Genomic DNA, 19,551 nt, shown 5'->3' on the forward strand with positions numbered 1-19,551 from the left:
CCGCGAGGCCACGCCCCCCCAATCGACGCGCTCTGGGCTTGACTCGCCGCCCTGTCCCCGCAGCGGAAGCGGTGTCCGGCCGGGGCGCTTGAGTCGCAGCGCGAAGCTGATGCAACCCGGCGCCGGTGACTGGAGAAGGGCAGCGGGGGCGCCTCGCCGGCGAGCAGCGGGTCGGGTCACGGTAAGGGCGGGGGGAGGGGGAGTTACACCGGGGCTGCCCAAGTCCCCCCCCCCTCCCTAGCACCCCCCCGCCCGTGGGGGGGGGTCTCCCCTCCCCGCCCCCCCGGCCCACCCCTTCCCGCGCGTAGCGGCCTGGCCAGCCCAGCCCCCCCCGTGGGGCCGGCCCTGCTGCTCCTCTCCCGCCAGGCCCTGCCCCGCCGCCGGGGGGGTGGGGGGCTGTGGCCCCTTCTGTGGGGGGAGGGGCTGAGTAGTGGGGACGGGACCAGCCCCCGCGGGGACAGGCTGGCGGGAGCTGTCAGGGGGGCGTTGCGGTAATAGCAGAAGGGGGGTGGAAGTAGGGGGGAAGAGAGGAGCACTCCGCACAGGGTTCAGATGGTGAGAGCAACATTGATCAAGGAGCCACAGGACAGAAGAAATAATGCCCCCCCTCCTCCAATGTTAGGAGCCTGGATAGGGGGACCAGACAGCAAGTGTGAAAAATCAGGACGGGTGGGGGGGGGGGTAATAGGATCCTATATAAGAAAAAGCCCCCAAAATCGGGCCTGTCCCTATAAAATTGGGACATCTGGTCACCCTAAGCCTGGGTGACAAACGTAGGTGGTGTTACTGAACATCTGGAGCGATGATTCAGGTTACTGGCATGTTTGGTTTCCATGGTGGTAACCTATTTAGGAAGGCTGGAAAGGGAGGGGCACTCCCTGTCAAAAATGGCATCAGCTGTTTCCGGGACCCTGGTAACGCGGAAGAAAATGATTTTAAATGCTCATGGATCAGTGTTCTAACAGATAAAGCACGAGGTGGGATATTAGTTGATATTTGCTACAGACCACCAAATAGCCCAAGGGAACAGGAAGACAGCCCATATCTATAATGTGTAGTGGGGGGAAAAGCTGTGTGATCATGGGGGATTTCAGTTTGAGTGACATATGGGCTGGTCTCATGCTACCAGTATTAAAGCATCATTGGAATTTCTAAAAACTATATATGACAGTTTAATAACTGAAGAAGTGTTGAAGCCAATACAGAGGAATTCTTTATTAGATCTTGCTTTACCAGAGGTAGTAGAAACATACGCCCTTGTATCAGAGGCCTGGTGTAAGGCAAGACCGTCTCACAGAATCTGGCAAGAACAGGGCTGATATTGCAGAAATACACATTCCTAAAAAGTGATAGTCACAGAGTACTCAGACAAACACATTCTGATATCAAGCAGTACCAGAACATCCCGATATCAAGGATGGTACAAAAACATTCCCCAAGGATAACAGGAACACACTGACCCCTCCTAAAAGATAAGATCAGGATGACAGTATGTAACCTGTTTATATCAGGGTATAAAGATGTATCTCAGAAGGAGTATCTTTGGCCAGTCGAGGGGGGAATGGAAAGTCCTGCCATTGACTGAGCTGTGTCCATTGTCACGGGCATACATGTCTTAGTATCCTCGTAGTGTCTGCCAGGTGCTATTACTGCGCTTTGTCAACAATAAACCTGGCCTGGCACCTTCGTAAACATTAACAGATCTTATGGTCATTGGGTGGTTCGCTCGAGGTCTGCTGTGCCGGCTGGGGCAGCACACAGAGAGAACACACACGTAGCCAACCATCTGACCACACCAGATAAAGCTGTGAACAGATTTAGTTCTGATCACAGAACTAAAAAGTAATGGTGGCTTAAGTACAAGCAATCTTGACTTGATCACATGTATAATGTGCAAATAGAATAAAGTCCAGACCAGGAATATATATAGTTGGTACTTTATTAGGACCAATATCACAAAGCTGAAAACAATTATGAGCCAAATCAGCTGTAAGGAAGAATTTAATCAGAAAAAAAGTGAACGATAATTGGGAATCATATAAGAAGACCTTCCTAGATGTCCAAAAATCCATAATCTAGAAAGAAGGCCATAGTGGGTTAAAAGCAAAAACCTGGTTTAGAGGGGAAGTAAAGGCAGGTGTAAAAAAAAAAAAAAAAAAAAAAGAAGAAAGGGGAAGTTGATAGTAATGAATATAATTCAGAAGTTGGGAACTGTACAGAATTGATTAGGAAAGTAAAGGGATACAAGGAGAAATCTATGACTAGCCAAGTTAAGGACAATAAGGAGAAGTTTTTAAAATATAGGAACAAAAAGAATCCTGACAATGGTATTGGTCCATTACTGGATGGAAATGGTAGAATTCTCAATAATAATGCAGAAAAGGCAAAAATGTTCAATAAATATTCCTGTTCTGTAGTTGGGGGGGGGAGAAACAGATGCTTATACTCTCATCATCTGGTGATTCTAACACTCTTTGCATTCCATTAGTTTCGGTGGAGGATAGACACTTTTAAATCTGCATGTCCAGATATCTTGCATCCAAGAGCTTCCGGAGGCTCTCCCTGTACTGTTTATGTTGATTTTTAATAAGTCGTGGGGCATTGGGGAAGTTCCAGAAGACAGGAAGAAATCTAATGTTGTGCCAGTTTTTAAAAAGGGTAAATGGGATGACCTGGGTAATTGTAGGCTTGTCAGCCTGACCTTGATTCTGGGCAAGGTAATGGAGTCGCTGACACATTACTCTCCTTTAATTCTTTATTGAGTGAGTCATGTAATTAATGTAAATCAGCAATGGATTTATGGAAAATAGAGCCTGTCAAAGTAACTTGATATCTTTTTTTAATGAGATTACAAGTTTGGTTGACAAAGGTAATAATGTTGACGCAGGATACTTAGACTTCTGTAAGGTGTTTGACTTGGCACCCTACAATATTTTGAATTAAAAAACCTAGAATGATGTAAAGTTAGCGTGGCACACATTAAATGGAGTAAAAACTGGCTATCTGATAGGTTTCAAAATGTAATTATAAACAGGGAATCATCATCAAGGGGGTGTGTTTCCAGTAGGGTCCTTCAGGGATTGGTTCTTGGCCTTATGCTATTTAACATTATCAATGAAACGACACACACATTGGGGGAGCGGTAAATAATGAAGAGGGCAGGTCCCTGATTCAGAGCAATCCGGATCACTTGGTAAACTGGGCACAAGCAAACAATGTGCGTTTTAATGCAGCTAAATGTAAATGTCTATATCTAGGAACAAAGAATGTAGGCCACATTCCAGGATGGGAAACTCTATCCCAGGAAGCAGTGACTCTGAAAGAGATTTGAGGGTCATGATGGATAATCAGCTGGATATGAGCTCCCAGCCTGAAGCTGTGGCCAAAAGAGCTGATGCAATCCTGGGATGCATAAACGGGGGAATCTCAAGTAGGAGTGGAGGGGTTATTTTGCATGTGTATTTGGCACTGGTGTGACCGCTGCTGGAATCCTGCGCCCAGGTCTGGGGTCTGCAATTCAAGAAGGATGTTGATAAATTGGAGAAGGTTCAGAAAAGAGCCACAAGAACAATTAAAGGATTGGAAAATCTGCCTTGTAGTGATAGACTCAAGGAGCTCCATCTACTTCGCTTAACAAAGAGCAGGTTATGGGAAGACTTGATCACAGTCTGTAATTATCTACATGGGGAACAAATGTTTAATAATGGGCTCTTCAGTCTCACATGATCCAATGGCTAGAAGTTGGAGCTAGACAAATTCAGACTGGAAATAAGGTGTAAATTGTTAACAGTGAGAGTCATTAACCATTGGAACATTTCACCCAGGGTCGTGATGGATTCTCCATCGCTGACAAATTTTTGAACCAAGATTGGGGGGGGTTTCTAAAAGCTCTGCTTTAGGTATGATTTTCGGGAAGTTCTATGGCCTGTACTGTACCCGGGGGTCAGACTAGATGACCTTGGAATCTATGGGTTCAAACCGGTGGCTGGGGAGTGAAAGTCTCCGTGCCCCACTACCCAGCCCTGCCTTCCCCCAGTCTGTGAGGGGGGAGAGATGCCTCTCTGCCAGGGTTATAGGGTAGTTATAGATATTTAACAGAGTCTGAACCGCCCCAGGGTGGGTGCCTTGCCCATTGCTTCTAGTGAGCTGTGCCAAGAGACCAGCAAGGGGGGTGAGCCCCACACAGCTTCCCCTCCCACTACACAAGGCCTCTCCCTGTATGCAGGGGCAGTGGGATCTGTGCCCTGGCTGTACTGGAAACCACAACAGGAGTCCTTCCCGTATGACTATCAGGAGGGTTCCCCTCCCTCATGTGACGTGTCTTCTGTTTAATTACAGTTTGTAACGGCTTGACTGGTCAAAGGCTCACGCGATGGGGGGCGAGCTGACCCCGAGAGAGAAATGCCACCTGATCACCCGGAACCTACAGGTACTTGTGGGGTGGGGGCCTTCTCTGCCCAGTTACTGAGACGAGAAATACAAAGGGATACATGCTTTGCTCTACTTATCTAATTAGTATTACTTGTGTTGCGGTAGTGTCTAGGACCCCACTGCACCAGGGGCTGTACAGACACAAAGCCAGTCCCTGCCCCGGAAAGCCCCTGATCTAAGAAGTGTCCTGAGAATTGGGGTGCCCCTTGTGCACCCCTCCCTAGACGGTTGTGGAGTTTCTGTTGTAACCGTGCTTCTGGGCGTGGTTCCTGCCTCTGCCGTTCTGTGATCTTGGGAAGCCTCTTAACCTCTTTGTGCCTCCATTTCCCCAGCCACAGTATAGGGAGAATACTGAGCTGCCTTGCAGAGGTTTTTCTTTGTCTCTTGGCTCTTCCATAATGCTCATCAAGGGCCTCACAGTCACTAATGGATTTATCAACTCAGCAGCTCAGTGAGATCGATAAAGATCATTGTCCCTATTCTGGAGAGGGGAAACTGAGGCACGGAGAAACTGAACAACTCACCCAAGGCTAGAGAGAACCAGGTATAAAACCTAGATCCCCTGATCCAGAGTTCTCACCGGATGACCATTGTCGTGGTCAAAGACACCCACGCATTGATTTTAGTTTACAGACTCAAGCCTGAGGCCAGTTTATTGGCACACATACCAGTGCACTGGGGTGCAGTCCGAAGATTGACACACCTAGCAGCAGCTTGCAGGCTGCTTTATTCCGTCAAACCGCAAGCACAGTGGAAAAATCATACGTCATGGAAAAATTAAAGTTGGGACCTGCCTCCCTATTCCCGGCACCTTCCTTATTATTTTATGAGAATTGGGTGCCTATTAGGTAAGGGCCTTTTGGTGTTTTTTCCGTTGAGGGTGTTACTTGGCACCAGTTTAGGGGTATTTCTCGTCGGGGTACATATTATTTTTTCGGGGTTTTACGGTTATTGGCATAGGGGGTTAACACAGGACGCTCAGGGAAGATCTATAATTGGCTGATTTTGCAGATAGCTGGAACTGCAGGAGAAGCTTGCTTTTTTGCAAAAGCAATTTCTTCACTCATGCAGTTATTATATTTCATAAACATGCGGTTATTACGTGCAGAGGTCTCTTGCATTGTTCACTCCCCCTCCCTCCTCTGGTCACAACCCTTGACCGAGTTTGGCAGGGAATTGTACAGCTTGTTCAGGCCCTGGCCTGTACTGCTCTGTGTAAAGGCAGTCAGCATAACAGACCTCTGTCAGAGGGTCTGAATTTGGGCCTTTAGAATCACTTTGGTTATTAAAAGGAAGGCCCCCCAGTTCTATTTCCCCACAATTTCCCTTCTCTGATGCCATGGCCTCAGAAAAATTCAGGTCTCAGACCAACAAATGTGGTATAGCGCAGCCACATTTGTTGGTCTGAGACCTGAATTTTTCTGAGGCCACGGCCAGACAGATTTGTATGGGAATTGGAGAAGATATGAGGGGGAGTAGCTGGAGAGTGGGGATTATAACGATGGGCTAGGAGGCAGTCATGTTAGAGTAGGGGTATATTGATGATACAGGCTAAATCAGAGGCTACTGATTGGCCAAGATTTAGAAAAATATTACTTTTTCCCTCCCCACCCTAAGTTCGTTAAGGGGGAGAGGCTGAGGAATATTAAAAGTTTTATCTTCAGGTAGTTTTGGCTAGCTTCCGCAAGCTCTTCTTCGAGATTTCGTAGTCTTAGTTCACTTAGCTGTCCGGCAGTGAGGCTGCAAGGGAGGGGTTACTAGCACAATCACCTTGCTTGGTTGGAGGCTTTATTATGGCCTCAGGTGGAGAAGTTGTTTTCTTAGCAAGATCCAAAGGCTTAGTGGATTTGTCAGTGGACAAAGGAGAGGTCACCAGCCTTCCACCCAGAAGTGAAGGACAAAGCAAAAAGCTGGTAACCTTTCACCCTTCCTTCACCTCTGTTGTCCGGAAGGAGGAGAAGGAAAGATAGACCAATCAATTGAAGAGCCATTTCAGTGAGAAACATGGGCGGGTAGTCAATTCTCAGTACTTTACAGCCGTGTTGATAATTAACAGGGCTTGATACCCTGCCGGCTGATAACCCAGTCCCATAGACAACCTGCCCAGGGTCCAGGCATAAATAAGTGCACTGGGGCCCAGGTGCCATTAAGAGGTCCCGAAGCTTGGAAGGAGCATGTTAAGGAGTTACAGGCCCATCCTGATAACGTTCACGTATGCCTCCATTTCCACAGCTCGGGTGGCACTCCTGCAGTAGTGTTAAGGGCTTTGGGCCAACGCTGACTGAGGACATTGCTCCACGTTTTTGCTAAGAGACATTAAAGAAATCCTGCATTTGGCTGCAAGCTGAATCCCAACCAGTGTTTTTTCCTATTAAAACAAGGATGTTTATTAATTTTGTTAAGAGGGTTTGGGTTGTGGTTCCCAGTCCTGACAGGGCATGGAGGGTTTTATATTTGAGTGGGTGCTGGTTAACCCTGCCTTAGCAAGGAGGCCCGATGCCCTTTTCAAATTTTTCAGGCGTTGTTCGTGGTCTTGGGCCTTGTTTATTGTTCAGATAGCGGCTGCTCCAGTTAGACCATGCAAGACCCCTTCTACTACGCCTCTTTTCCCTCGGTGGAAACTTTCCCACTGCACAAGCTGGGCTAACCGAATGGCCACTCCCTGGGTACAATTGGGGTATTGAGTAGTTATTTGGAAGGCAGAGAGGGGAAATGAGAGAGTGATGGTTCCCATAGTAGCATTTAGCTCAATCCATCATTGAAAACGATAATCCCGGGATTGATAAGAGTCCGTTAGCATGGGGCCAGGGCAGTTCTTTGCTGATGGACCTTTATGTAGACCCAGTCTTCTGGTTACAGTGAGTGGCAGGACTGCTGTATATAAAAAGACCTAACACATTTTGTTAGTGCCTGACTATTGTGTAATTTATTACATGACTGTTTATTTGAGCCAGCGCCAGCAGGGCACTGCCGGTAGTTGCATTGGGTGCCCTGGTAAAAATGTTATGAGGGCTGAATCTGGTTTTTTGATTGGGAGTGGCCTTTAAAGGGCATTTGGCCATACTGGATCTGTGGAGCTGCACATAGCTCTTTTATAATCAGTTTAGATATGCCAGACTGTGATACAAAATCCTTAAGCAAAAGTTTTACAACAGTTTTTGCATTTGCCCTTTTTACAAGAAAATACATCACTAAAACTAACACATACTTACAATTATAACATTGAAACGTTTGAATAAAACTAATCCAAATATTTAGAAAAAGTTCCCAAAGAGGGAAAAGTGCTGCCTGCCTAATCATTATGTGGCTGGCAGTAGTGCTGGGCCACAGAGGAAAAGTCCTATTTAACTGCAGCAATCAACAGTGCACGATCATCCGGTGATGCACGCGAGCAAATAGGGCCAGAGCACCTGAAGCGCAACCGTCCAGGGAGCGCCAAAGGTGATCAGGGTATCAGGTGTACCCAGCAACACTTCAAGAACAATTTGTGGCTTTTTAGTTGATATTAGCTTTTATTTGCTATTTGTTACCAAAACAGATTTAAAATCTTCCATTCTCCTGGCTTTGACTACCCTGCTGCAGCCACAACTTTGGTTTATTTAAATTTTGTAAAGCATTAAGTTACTTTAAGGCTTTAAGGATTAAATGCTAAATACCAAAACTAAACAACACTAGTTTACTTTGTTTGGCAAAAGTGTGTTTTTGTTTGTTTGTTTGTTTTATAACCCCAAAACAACATTAATTTATTTTAAACTTATAAAACAAAAATTATACACACCAGGAGTGTTTTTTTTTTTTTTTTTTTTTTTTTTACAAATTCAACTAACTTTTTTATAGTCAAATGATTTTACCTATATAACCTCTTGCCTGGATTATTTACAGACACTCCCAAAGGAATGGCTGCAAAGAAACCAAGAATTTTTCTTTTAACATTTATACATCGTTTCACTGCTTAATTTCCACCAGTAATTACAGAGTTAACTTACTTTCTTTCTTTCTTTTAACTTTCTTAAACTGCGGTTGCCTGCCCGTTTGGGCCCAATCTTTCTTTTTTTTTCTTTTCTTTTCTTTTTTTTCTTTCTCCATGGGCACAGGCATACTTTTACTACCAATTCAGCAAGGAGGGTGGGCTTTTATTGGCTAATCCCCCTTGTAGGAAAGGATTAATTATTTAACAAAGCAATTGCTATTATACACAAAGAATAGTGAAACAACACAACAACACTGCAGTAAGCCCAGGCCTCCTCATTTAGGCGAGGCCAATTCCCAAGCCCCTCTCAATTCTCAGGTGAGGCTAGCTTCTCAACATTCACACCAATGGGGAGGATTTGTAAGGGAGGTCCTTGCACACCCCCCTTCCTGCAAAGAGTACCAGCCCGCCCCGTAAAGGAACAGGGTAGGATACTCTATTGCCTCCGGTACGGCGGGCGATTTTCAGGGATTCCCCCTCTCTCTGAGCAAGGGGAGGGAGCCCACTCCATACGCAAGTCCGGGCTCCAAGAGGAAGATTTGGGGAAAGGTTTCGGCCGCAGGTCAGTCACACAGAAGGTTAGGAAAGGCTTGGTCCCCGCACACCCCTCCTCGGGCAGAGAGCACCGGCCCGCCTTCAAGAGAACGGGATGGGTTACTCTACTGTCCAGGAGTACGTGGGCGGTTTCCCGGGGCCTCCTTGCTCTCTCGGAGCAAGGAGAGACGCAATCGTCACTTAACGGACAGGAAAGGATGGGGACCTCTTACAACCCACAATCACACGCACACCTAATTCGGGATCTTTGCTATAACAGTCCTACCCGGCCACACAGCCTATTGCTGGTGGGAGCCCTGCCAACCCCTTCGGCTGCTCCGGTATTCCCTGGACTCCGCCCTCACGCAGTAGGCTCCAGGGAGTGGATTCCGCCCCCTTACTCACTATGGGGTCCACTTTCCCGGGGTTCCTCAGCAGCCTGTCCTTCACCTTCTGGGGGAACCACTCCCCAAAGGGTGAGAGCCACAAAGCTGACTAAGACAAAGTAGAAAGCTATAAAGGCAAAGCATAGGAGCTTGGTGTACTTCTTGCTCTTATCGAGACCAGAAACCTCAATCTACACTCTCTCACGCTGTCCGTGCACAGCCTCCCCCTTAATAGGATAGTGAGCTATGCCCGGACATAGGGAGAAGGCATCAAATGTCTCCCTTTCAGTTGTTTACCCCTAGTCCTCGAGACACTCAGTTCTGGAGTCAATGATGGTTTCCTTTATGTCCCGGAGAGACCACCCAGCCTATTCAGCTTCTGTTCCTGCCTGAATAATCTCCTGTCATCCGAAACTTGCTTGTATACTGGGCTGGCACTCTAGAAGTGTTTAACTGCCAGACGGATGTCCCAGTAATTTCACCAAAGCTGTTCCAAGGAAACCGTTGGGTCTAACACCCTCGTGTACACACCACAAAACAGACAGTCCCCTACGCCCCCCCCCCAGCTTACAGCCTAAGTAAACAATGATAGAGCGCAGCATGATGCAAGAAATTAAACAGACAAGTTACAGAACGGACACACACAAAACGAACAGGCGTAAGGCAAATGTGTCTAGCCTTAAAAGGTTCAGATCACAGCACGCCCTTACCTGAACCCAGAGCCTATGGGCAGCTCCCCACCGAAGCCCAAATAGAGACAAGGGTCTCTTACCTGGTGCCTGGGATCGGAGTGGAAGCGGTCCACGGTCCTCCGGTCCAGTGGGCGGTCGAGTGATCCCGGACGAGCCCCCAGATTGACCTCGACACCATCCTTCCTCTCCTGGAGATACAAGCCCAGTGTATTGCTTTCCTTCTCCCATGACTGTCGTGGTCTCTGCTCTGTCAGTAGGCATACTGATCTGTTGTGCTGTGTAACATGCAGCCTCTGGTTTCCTTGCAGGAGGTTCTCGGGGAGGATAAGCTGATGCCCATCCTGAAAGAGCGAGATCTGAAGGTGTACTGGGGGACAGCCACGACAGGCAAGCCTCACGTAGCCTACTTCGTACCAATGTCCAAGATTGCAGACTTCTTGAAGGCTGGATGTGAGGTACCTGCTCTACTCTAGATGCTGAGATCTTGGGGAGGCCAAAGGGAGAGAAGGGGAGCTTCAGACCCAAAGAGGTCAGGAGCATGGGATACCTTCAACTCCATGCTGGGTGGCAGAAAGGAACTGTAACGCCTCTTATCTGTGTAACACCCAGCGTGACGTGCCCAACTCCCCCTCCCGTTCTGTGCCAGGTGACGATCCTGTTCGCTGACCTCCACGCGTACCTAGACAACATGAAAGCGCCGTGGGAGCTGCTGGAGCTGCGCACGCAATACTACGAGACCGTGATCAAGGCCATGCTGGAGAGCATCGGCGTGCCTCTCGACAAGCTGAAATTCATCCGGGGCACTGACTACCAGCTCAGCAAGTGAGCTTGCGGGAGCCTGCTCCTCTCACAGGGAGTGTTCCCTCCATTGCCTGGCGGTGGGATTTGATGGCTACTACGAAGGAGAGGGCACAAGTGGCATGGAAGGAGGGAGCCTCGGCTATCTCACGTGCTGACCAGCTCCACAAAGAAATCCGGGGGTGGGGGAGACAAGTGGGATATTGATCCAGCTGGGGGATCTGTCTGTTCTGAGCATGTCATCAGGAAAGGAGGGGAGGGGGGCGGGGTGTAAGATAGCCACACGCCTGATTTCTCTCCGCTCCCACCAGTGTCCCCCTTTGCGTGCGGTGGCTATAGCAGAGGAAGGTTTGAAGCTTCCATTTGTCTGGCTTCAGCAGCAGTATTGACCTGTTCTCTCCCCCCAGGGAATACACGCTGGACGTCTACAGGCTCTCCTCTCTAGTCACCCAGCATGATGCCAAGAAAGCTGGAGCGGAGGTGGTGAAGCAAGTGGAGCATCCCTTGCTGAGCGGTCTGCTCTACCCAGGACTGCAGGTACCTTCGGGGAGGGTGGCAGCCACCCTGCTGGAACACATCCCCATCCCCTGGAAGGCTGCAATGCATGCGCCAGGCTGATCACAATCCCCCTCCCCCTACTGCTGATTAGGGCAGATTTTCTTTCACGCGAATCAGCATGAGTATCTGATGTGCAGCCCAAATCTCGAGGACTTCACCTGGTGTCGGTGCAGTGCATGGATATGGTGGAGGTTTGGTTGGTTGTTTTCACTGGTATTTGTACCAGTTGCACAATATCCCTAGGTAGCCAGGATGGGTGTTGGATTCCCAGCCCTGAGAGCTGGGTGGATTTCTAGGGGGTGAACGCTAAAAGTCTGTTGTCAGCTGGGGTGTGGGAGTCCTCGTGCTGCAGCGTCACGCTCGTGGGTATGTTCTCCCCACAGGCCCTGGATGAGGAGTATTTGAAGGTTGATGCTCAGTTTGGAGGAGTGGATCAGAGGAAGATTTTCACCTTTGCAGAAAAGGTTAGAACTGGGGAGAAATGCAAGAGGCTCCCCCAGGCGGCTGGTTCCAGGTCTCTGTGTTTGAACTCTGCCTGCAGCTGGATGGGCAGCGTTGCCTTACGCAGAGTATCTGTGAGGTCACCCAGACCTCTCTTCAGGTTCCTGCTGCTGCCCGTCGGGGCACTGTGGCTGCTGCTGTAGCTGTTCGCAGGGCTGCACTGCCAGGTCAATGTTTGCTGCTCGGGCCCTGCCCCATGCAGGGGTGACAGTGACACGGCTTTTCCTTCCCCTCTCAGCACCTGGTGGTGGCTGTCGCTCGCTGCCCCCTGCAGTTTGCCCACTGGTGTGTGCTGGGAGTGGGTCTGGGCTGCCTGAAGAATGGAGCCTCCTCCAAGCAGAGGGGCTTGGGATTCAGCAATATGTTTTGAGCCCAGCTTTCTGCACTGGGGGATGCCTTGAGCCCAGATGCCAGGGAGGAAGAAGGCACTGGGGAGTGATGGTGGAAGCTGCTCCTCAGATGAGGATGCTTAAAGACTTTTAACTCCTTTTCCTTCCCTAGTACCTGCCCTCCTTGGGCTATACCAAGCGCCTCCATTTAATGAACCCGATGGTTCCGGGGCTGACCGGCACCAAGATGAGCTCTTCGGAAGAGGTAGGTTGATGAACCACATCAGTCTATGCAGCAATCCTGCAGGGCGAGGAGTCTAACCCTTTGGGGCTGGTAGGCGAAGTCCTGGAACTCCACTGGCTGAGAAAGGAGCCCTCCTCTCTTCTTACTGTTGTTGGTAGCTTGAGAGAGGTGGTCCCAACTCCAGCACACCCTGCCTCTCCTAGGGCGGAGGTAGGGAAAGATGCTGAGAGCCCCAGAACAGAGACAGGCGCCCTCAGTTTCATTGCAGGTAGCTTGGCTACGGAGCGCTGAACCCTACAACTGGGCTAAAGTAAAACTCCTCTGCGTCCAGGGTGATACTAAATTAGTGCAGGATCCCGAGTGGCTGCACTGCCTGCTTCTGGTTTCAGCTCACAGGTCTCCTCTTCTCCTCCCACGTCCTAGGAATCGAAGATCGACCTTCTGGATCGGAAGGAGGACGTAAAGAAGAAACTGAAGAAGGCATTTTGTGAGCCGGGGAACGTGGAGAACAACGGCATTCTGTCGTTCATCAAGCACGTCCTCTTCCCACTGAAGTCAGGTGACTGTCTCCATGCCCTGGAGAGGTTGGCGGGGGGTGTCTTTCATCAGGAGCCTTTGCTGGGCGACGGTTGCTTAAATGTAGGCAAGAGGCAGGAAAGCGAGCATGTGTTTCTCTGCATCCTAATGCAAGGCACCAAGAACCTGGCACTGCCTCCACCTCTCCCAGAGCCAGAAAGGAGACACCGTCCGCTCATAGCAATGACATGCCCTTTTCTGGTCCCTGCTGCGATACCCCTCATCAGTTGTTGGGGGAGGGGGAGGCAGTGGTGGTAGTTTGGAGTGGGGGTTATTAGAGTTGCCAGTGGGGACAGTGCTTCAGCGATTTGTCTTCATCTCGGTTAATCTGACCCTCTAAACCCGGCTTGTGTCACAGAGTTTGTGATATTGAGAGACGCAAAATGGGGAGGAAACAAAACCTACACGACTTACGAAGAGCTGGAAAAGGACTTTGCGACTGAGGTAACGTGGGGCGGGGGTTCGCTGTCCACCTCCCTCATGCCCACACTGCTGTGTGCATGGAAACCCCCCTGGAGCATGCAGAGAGGCCCATGCTGTTGCCTCTGCCACAGGCTTTGAGTAGTCGGGTCAATGTTGATCTCTTGCCCCATGCAACCCTACAGACTTACATGTGGGGCATCAGTAAGGGCAGATTCTGGCCCAGTGAGTGCAGGTGCAGGTGCCATGATGGTGTGAGTCAGATACGCCCAGGAGCAGCCAGACAATCAGTGGCTGGTGCAGTATCCTCGGTCTGTAGATCTAGTTGTTAATGATCTTCCATTTCTGGCCGTGCCTTTCATCTCTATGAACCCTACAAATTTAGCAATACACAGATCACCCCCAGGGAAATGCAGCCATCTCTGGGTGGGAAAACGTTGGCTGTTCAACAGCGCAGAGCAACACTGCCCAAGAATTTAGGATAACAAGTGGAGAAGAATCTGTTTCCGGTTTAAGCCTCAGGGAAGTTTGAGGGAGATGGAATGTCATTAGCAAAGCTGGAATTTGACCAGGGTGATGGGGTAATGTCTCTGCTCTTTGCTAGCAGCGGAGGGGAAAATGCCATGAGATCTCTAACTACAATGGTGAGGACTTCAGTTTTACATTTCCAGTACCACAGCGCCTCCTAGCACCACAAATGAGCATTGGGCGCGGCCCTGACTCACAGGCGAGCATGGCTGAGACACCAACCCATATCCTGCAGCTTCCAGCTATTCCTCGGGGGCGGGTCTCCCATCCAGCTAGTGACCCAGCCTCTCTCAGCATAAGTCACTGTGGCTGCCCCACCTTACAGCTTTCAGTGACGTATTTGTCTAAATGGGCACAGTCATACGAAACTGCTCCTCCCTTCCAGTCCACTTCTCCCCATGCCCCAGAGAAAATCTCCTCCACAAACCCTTTTCTTTATTCACGTGGCAGGTCGTGCACCCGGGGGACCTGAAGAGCTCGGTGGAAGTGGCTCTGAACAAGCTGCTCGACCCCGTCAGAGAGAAGTTCAACACCCCAGAACTTAAGAAATTGACCAGTGCGGCGTATCCTGACCTGTCTAAAGCCAGTAAAGGCATGCCATGAGCTTCCAAGGGAGAGGAATCTTGTTACGAAGGCCTGGGCCAGGGACATGAGTCCTCCCGGTGGGGCTAAGAGCAAACAGACGAAATTCTGGAACTTGAATTCTGCCAGCGATGTCCACGGGTGGCTCAGAGTCTGGGTGATACGGGCCTTGGCCTCGCTGCCTGATGCACCTCTTCTTCCTGCCTCTCTTTGGCCAGCATCTGTCACATCTGACTTGGGTTGCCCCCAGCAACGAGGGCTGATGGGAGGGATAGCTTAGTGGTTTGAGCATTGGCCTGCTAAACCAAGGGTTGAGTTTAATCCTTGAGGGGGCTGTTTAGAGAACTGGTGTAAAAATCTGTCTGAGGATTGGTCCTACTTTGAGCAGGGGGTTGGACTAGATGACCTCCTGAGGTCCCTTCCAACCCTGACATTCTATGATTCTATGAGTGGCCTATGGGCCAGGTGCCTACCCCAGAAACTACAGATCCCAGCATGCAGTGCTCCATTTCTATTGGAGCTGCAGTCAAGCTGGAACAGTGCATGCTGGGATCTGTGGTCTGCACAGGCTGTATTAGAGATGAGGGTGGCTGCAATTTGCTTGATATGTATATGAATTGGTTGCTTCCAGCGACAGTGACCCATGTCTGGACAGAGTTCAGGTTCTCCTAGTCCCTGCACCCCTTCCACAAATGCACCTTCACTCGTGGCTGGGCACGACTCTTCTCAGGGCAGGCTGGTTTCACTCACTCTCTCTTTCTTTTGCAGAGGCTTCAGTGAAAAACTCCACCAAGAATTCAAACGCTGAGGTCGTGGTCCCGTCCCAGCTGGACATCCGTGTTGGCAAAGTGATCAGCGTGGAAAAGGTACTGGTGCTTTAACAAGGATCCTGTGAGGGGAGAGCAGGGATGGCAAAGAAAGGGGGGGACAGACAGTGGTTTGCAAGGAAAGTAAATCCTTCCAAGCTTGTCAGAAAGGGTTGGGTCTCTCTGCATGCTTAGCTCTAGGTTTGCTTTGCAGGAGCAGCACCTTGGAGCAATTCTTCCCTGAGGTTTCTGAGAGTCCTGTACCTGGGAAGTCCCCATACAGGAGGGACTGGGTTTGGGAAGCAATGAAATTAGTAACTGGGTCCTGTCCACCAGGAGCCCTGACCCCAAAATGGCGTCTCTGGGCTGCTTGGTACCAGAATAGGAGGCAGTGGTTTGGTAACATATTAGACAACAGTTTTTCTCCACAGAGCTGTTTGATTATCAAGGCTTAATGAGCTCACCAGGTGCTGGGAAATGGGCCTTACCTTTCGTTAGTGGTGGTCATGCTCTGGACCTCAGCTGAGCGAGGCGGGTGGGGATCTAGAAATGATCACTGCTGTGTCTGAATTGGAGGAGTGTTTGAGCAAAGATGGTGTGGGGGTGAGAGCTGCCACCAGACGGCACACTTTCCCTTAAACAGCTCTGTACTATTAACACAGCAAGGCTAACCTGTGGAACTCACTTCTGCAAGACTTTGAAGCGAATAACTTTAGTTTAAACAAAAAGATCAGATGCTTTAACGAATGAAAACATCACTGCAGTCACACAGCACAGGACTAACCAAAGCAAATTACCAGGGCCAGTGATCATGTTTCAGTACCTCGAGTGATCACCTGCTGGGGTCAGGAAGAAATTCGCTGCTCCCCAAAACTCTTCATTAGTGGGATAGTATTGTAGAGAGGGGACTTATCCCCAAAGGCAGTCAGCGCCAGTCCCTGTTAAGGTCCTGGACTAGATGAGCCAGTTGTTACATTCTCCTGTTAATCTCATTTGATGGTGAGCAGCTATCGAGGAAATTGCCCCAGGGGAAATTCTCCCTCTTGGCACTGTCAGTTGCCTCCTTCTAGCCTGAGATGAGGAGGAGCCAGTGAAGAGCAATGGGGGCAAGGATTTGGATCATCCAGAAGTGGAGGCTGCTCTGGGGGGCTTGTTTCCTCATGGAGTGACTCAAGCACTCGCTTGGAGTGCGTATGTAAATCGCATGGGTGCCTTCCTGCCCGTGTGTGCTCTCAGCCCCCCTTCCCGAGGGATGACCGTTCCCGGCTTCTCAGCTGTACCTGCATTGGCATTTGCATTGGCAGCACCCTGATGCCGACAGCCTGTACCTGGAGAAGATTGACGTGGGTGAGCCCGAGCCCCGGACAGTGATCAGCGGCCTGGTGCAGTTCGTGCCAAAGGAGCAGCTGCAGGACAGGATGGTGGTGCTGCTGTGCAACCTGAAGCCCCAGAAGATGAGGGGAGTGGAGTCCCAGGGCATGCTGCTGTGTGCTTCCAGGTGAGGGCGTGCAGGGGGCAGGGATAGCAGGGGTGATGAGGCTGGATTTCAGCTTCTTTCCCATATGGGGCAGGAGGGGAGAATACAGCCTAGTCCCCCATCACCACTCACAACATCCAGGCTGCCTGTTGATCCCTGGCTTTTTGCTCTCCTACCTGGGGGGGAGGATTAGGACAGGCCCCTTCTTTGAGGTCCTATCTGGTCACTCCCTCCCCCTCTCTCTGTGTTTCTCCGCAGCTTGGGGGAGCCCCGTCAGGTGGAGCCCCTGGACCCGCCGGCAGGCTCCTGCCCAGGGGAGCGTGTCTACGTGGAAGGCTACGAGAGTGGGCAGCCTGACGACGAGCTCAAACCCAAGAAGAGAGTCTTCGAGAAGTTGCAGGTAAGAGGGGGAAGCTTCTTGCCCACGATGGGACTGGCTGTTGCTGGGGACAGGGCCCATCTCTACAGTCAGAGCCTACACCAGCCCTGTCACGGCTTCAGGCTCTCAAAAGTGCTCTATGGCCCCTGTGTGAGATGGGGATGTCGCCCCTCTTTCCAGGTGGGGAGACTGAGGCACACTGCGTGAAAGTGACTCACGTGAGGTCACACAGAGGGCAGAGCAGAGACTAGAACTGGAATTTCCAGTCCTGTGCTCTATCCCCCCTGTCTGGGGAACAGATGAACACAGCTGGCACAACACTGGCTAGCCAGGCATCTGCCAGCTGTCAGTTAACTGGCAGTGGGGCTGGGGTGATTGTACTCCCTGGGTAGGCCAAGAAGGCAGCTATTGGCAGAGACCTGTTTAGACCCAGTCCATCTCAGTGGGGTCTTGTTACCTAGCAGCTGGCAGGCTGTCACCACTTAAGGGCAGTGTCCAGTGGTCAGAGAGGGCGAGTGGGAGTCAGGACTCCTGGGTTCTGTTTTCTGCTCTGCCACTTACTTGCTGCATGGCTTTGGGCAAGTCACATTCCAGCTGTGTACCTCAGTTTCCCCAATGTAAAATGAGGAGCGGGATATCTTGTAGGGAGGTTAGGAGGCTACTCGCATTGCTTGGAAAGCACTCGGGGCTCATCTGGTGAAAAGAGCGGGAGAGCAGTGTTACAGCAGGGTCTGCCTGTGCCCCCACTTTGCTTCACCATTGGTGCCTATAGTGAGGGTTAAGGGCCCCCTTTGCCCTTAATGTGAGTTACATGGCAGCATTCCCTGTTAGACCTTTAGCTGGCAGGCCCCAGGAAGGCCTGCCAGGAGCAGTGTGCCTGTGCCCAGGGATTTGGGAGGGCCTCAAACAAGGATACCAAGCCCCAAGGCCATGTGCTGCAGGTGTGATTATGGTGAACAGGCATTGGCTAGCCAGTCTGACACGTCACCCCACCTGCCTCTCCCCAGGCTGACTTCCGGATCTCAGAGGACTTTGTCGCCCAGTGGAAGCAGAAGAATTTCATGACCAGGCTGGGGAATGTCTCGTGTAAAACACTGAAGGGCGGGAACATCAGTTAACAAGTGCCAGCCCGTCCACCTTGTCCTCTCCTCACCTGTTGCCATCCACTGCTCCATTTTGGGTTCTGTTCCCGCAACCTCCACCACGATCGCCGCAGGGCCACGCTCACCCCACTGCAGCATGCCTCTAAGTGAGGGAGCACCTGGGGCTCGAGGCTGAATGTGCGAAATGCAGTAGATGGTACACACCTTGCAACTGACCTTGGGCAGGTTTGGTGGAGAACCCGCCTCCAGAAGCAGCCTGTTTCCCTTCAAGCTGCCGTTGACCTGTTCCCACCCAGCTGATCTCTGGAGAAGGCCAAGCATGACTCAAGGGGACCAGGTAGCTCCTGAGCCCCCAGCAGGAGCGAGGACTGCAACCTGTTGTCTGTTTCCCGTGAGTCCTCCTACGTGCGGCTCTCCTGAAGGGTCCGAAGCCGGGGTGAAGTTGTGATTTGTACCAGTACAGGCTGTCACCTATTTCCCCTGACTTTCTGTGGGTGGATTCCAGCGGCTTTGAAGGTTGCACTCAAGCCGGCTGGAAGCTGCCGCTGTTGGAAAGCTTTGCTCATTTTAAATGCAAGTATTTCAGGGAAGAATGGTCATTCAAACCTGTGTCGTTCGTAACAGGGACTGCATGACATCCTGTGTAAAGACAGTCACCCTACATCTGCCTCAGCCCCCCCACGTGCTCTGTGAGGGGCTTGAACTGCGAAGCCGAGGGGGCTGGGCCTATGGAGGGCACGCAAGGCTCTCCAGACACTCACGGCTGCTCTGCAAGCCCAGGGACAGGCTCGTGGAGCTCAGCCCATGGAGCTGCAGGTGTTGAATATGAAATCATCCCTCCTTGTTAAAAACCCCAATAAAGTGTGAAACTGACCGAGGCGTGTGTGATTGAGGGATGGGACTGTCTTGCTGGAGCCAACAGCCGGATCTTAGAACGTGCGGGCAGGATTAACTGCGCTGAGCACCCCTGCCAGCCTCACTCCTGCGTGTAGAGCTGGGTGATGGGGCCAGGCCAGGAAGGGGCCTGCCTCTAGAACAGGAGGGGAGTTCTAGCCACTTCTTTCCCTCTGCTGAACCATAGCTCAGCTCAGCTGCAAGGCAGATGTTGCCAGCTGAGCTGGTGTCTTAGTGCTGTAGACACCTGTCCTGTAGCACTCACTGACCTTCCCCAGGCTCCCCTCCCCTGGTACCACCTTTCAGGCCTAGAGCCTGTTACTGAGCCCTGAGTGGGTTTGTT

At 50.8% G+C, this 19,551-nt stretch overlaps 1 protein-coding gene across 1 annotated transcript; it reads left to right on the forward strand.

Annotated features, from left to right (window-relative positions):
• The first annotated feature begins 52 nt into the window (after positions 1-52).
• YARS1 (tyrosyl-tRNA synthetase 1) lies at positions 53-19,187 on the forward strand. The gene is made up of 14 exons (XM_054011938.1): positions 53-181; positions 4,339-4,429; positions 10,322-10,468; positions 10,660-10,835; positions 11,219-11,348; positions 11,753-11,833; positions 12,372-12,464; positions 12,867-13,002; positions 13,378-13,463; positions 14,418-14,553; positions 15,318-15,415; positions 16,660-16,853; positions 17,091-17,232; positions 18,219-19,187. Exons 2-14 carry the CDS (start codon positions 4,373-4,375, stop codon positions 18,327-18,329), a joined length of 1,587 nt encoding a protein of 528 aa, XP_053867913.1. The 5' UTR covers positions 53-181; positions 4,339-4,372; the 3' UTR covers positions 18,330-19,187.
• The last annotated feature ends 364 nt before the right edge of the window (positions 19,188-19,551 follow it).

This window comes from Malaclemys terrapin, chromosome 22 (assembly GCF_027887155.1).
Source record: "Malaclemys terrapin pileata isolate rMalTer1 chromosome 22, rMalTer1.hap1, whole genome shotgun sequence".
NCBI classification, from domain to species: Eukaryota; Metazoa; Chordata; order Testudines; family Emydidae; genus Malaclemys; species Malaclemys terrapin.

Bases quoted from the DNA above. Each gene is read 5' to 3' on its own strand.
- YARS1 (XM_054011938.1), top strand. From the start codon at position 4,373: ATGGGGGGCGAGCTGACCCCGAGAGAGAAATGCCACCTGATCACCCGG. The intron at 13,464-14,417 runs GTAACGTGGGGC...TTCACGTGGCAG, and splicing joins AAAAGGACTTTGCGACTGAG to GTCGTGCACCCGGGGGACCT. The intron at 15,416-16,659 runs GTACTGGTGCTT...TTGCATTGGCAG, and splicing joins AAGTGATCAGCGTGGAAAAG to CACCCTGATGCCGACAGCCT.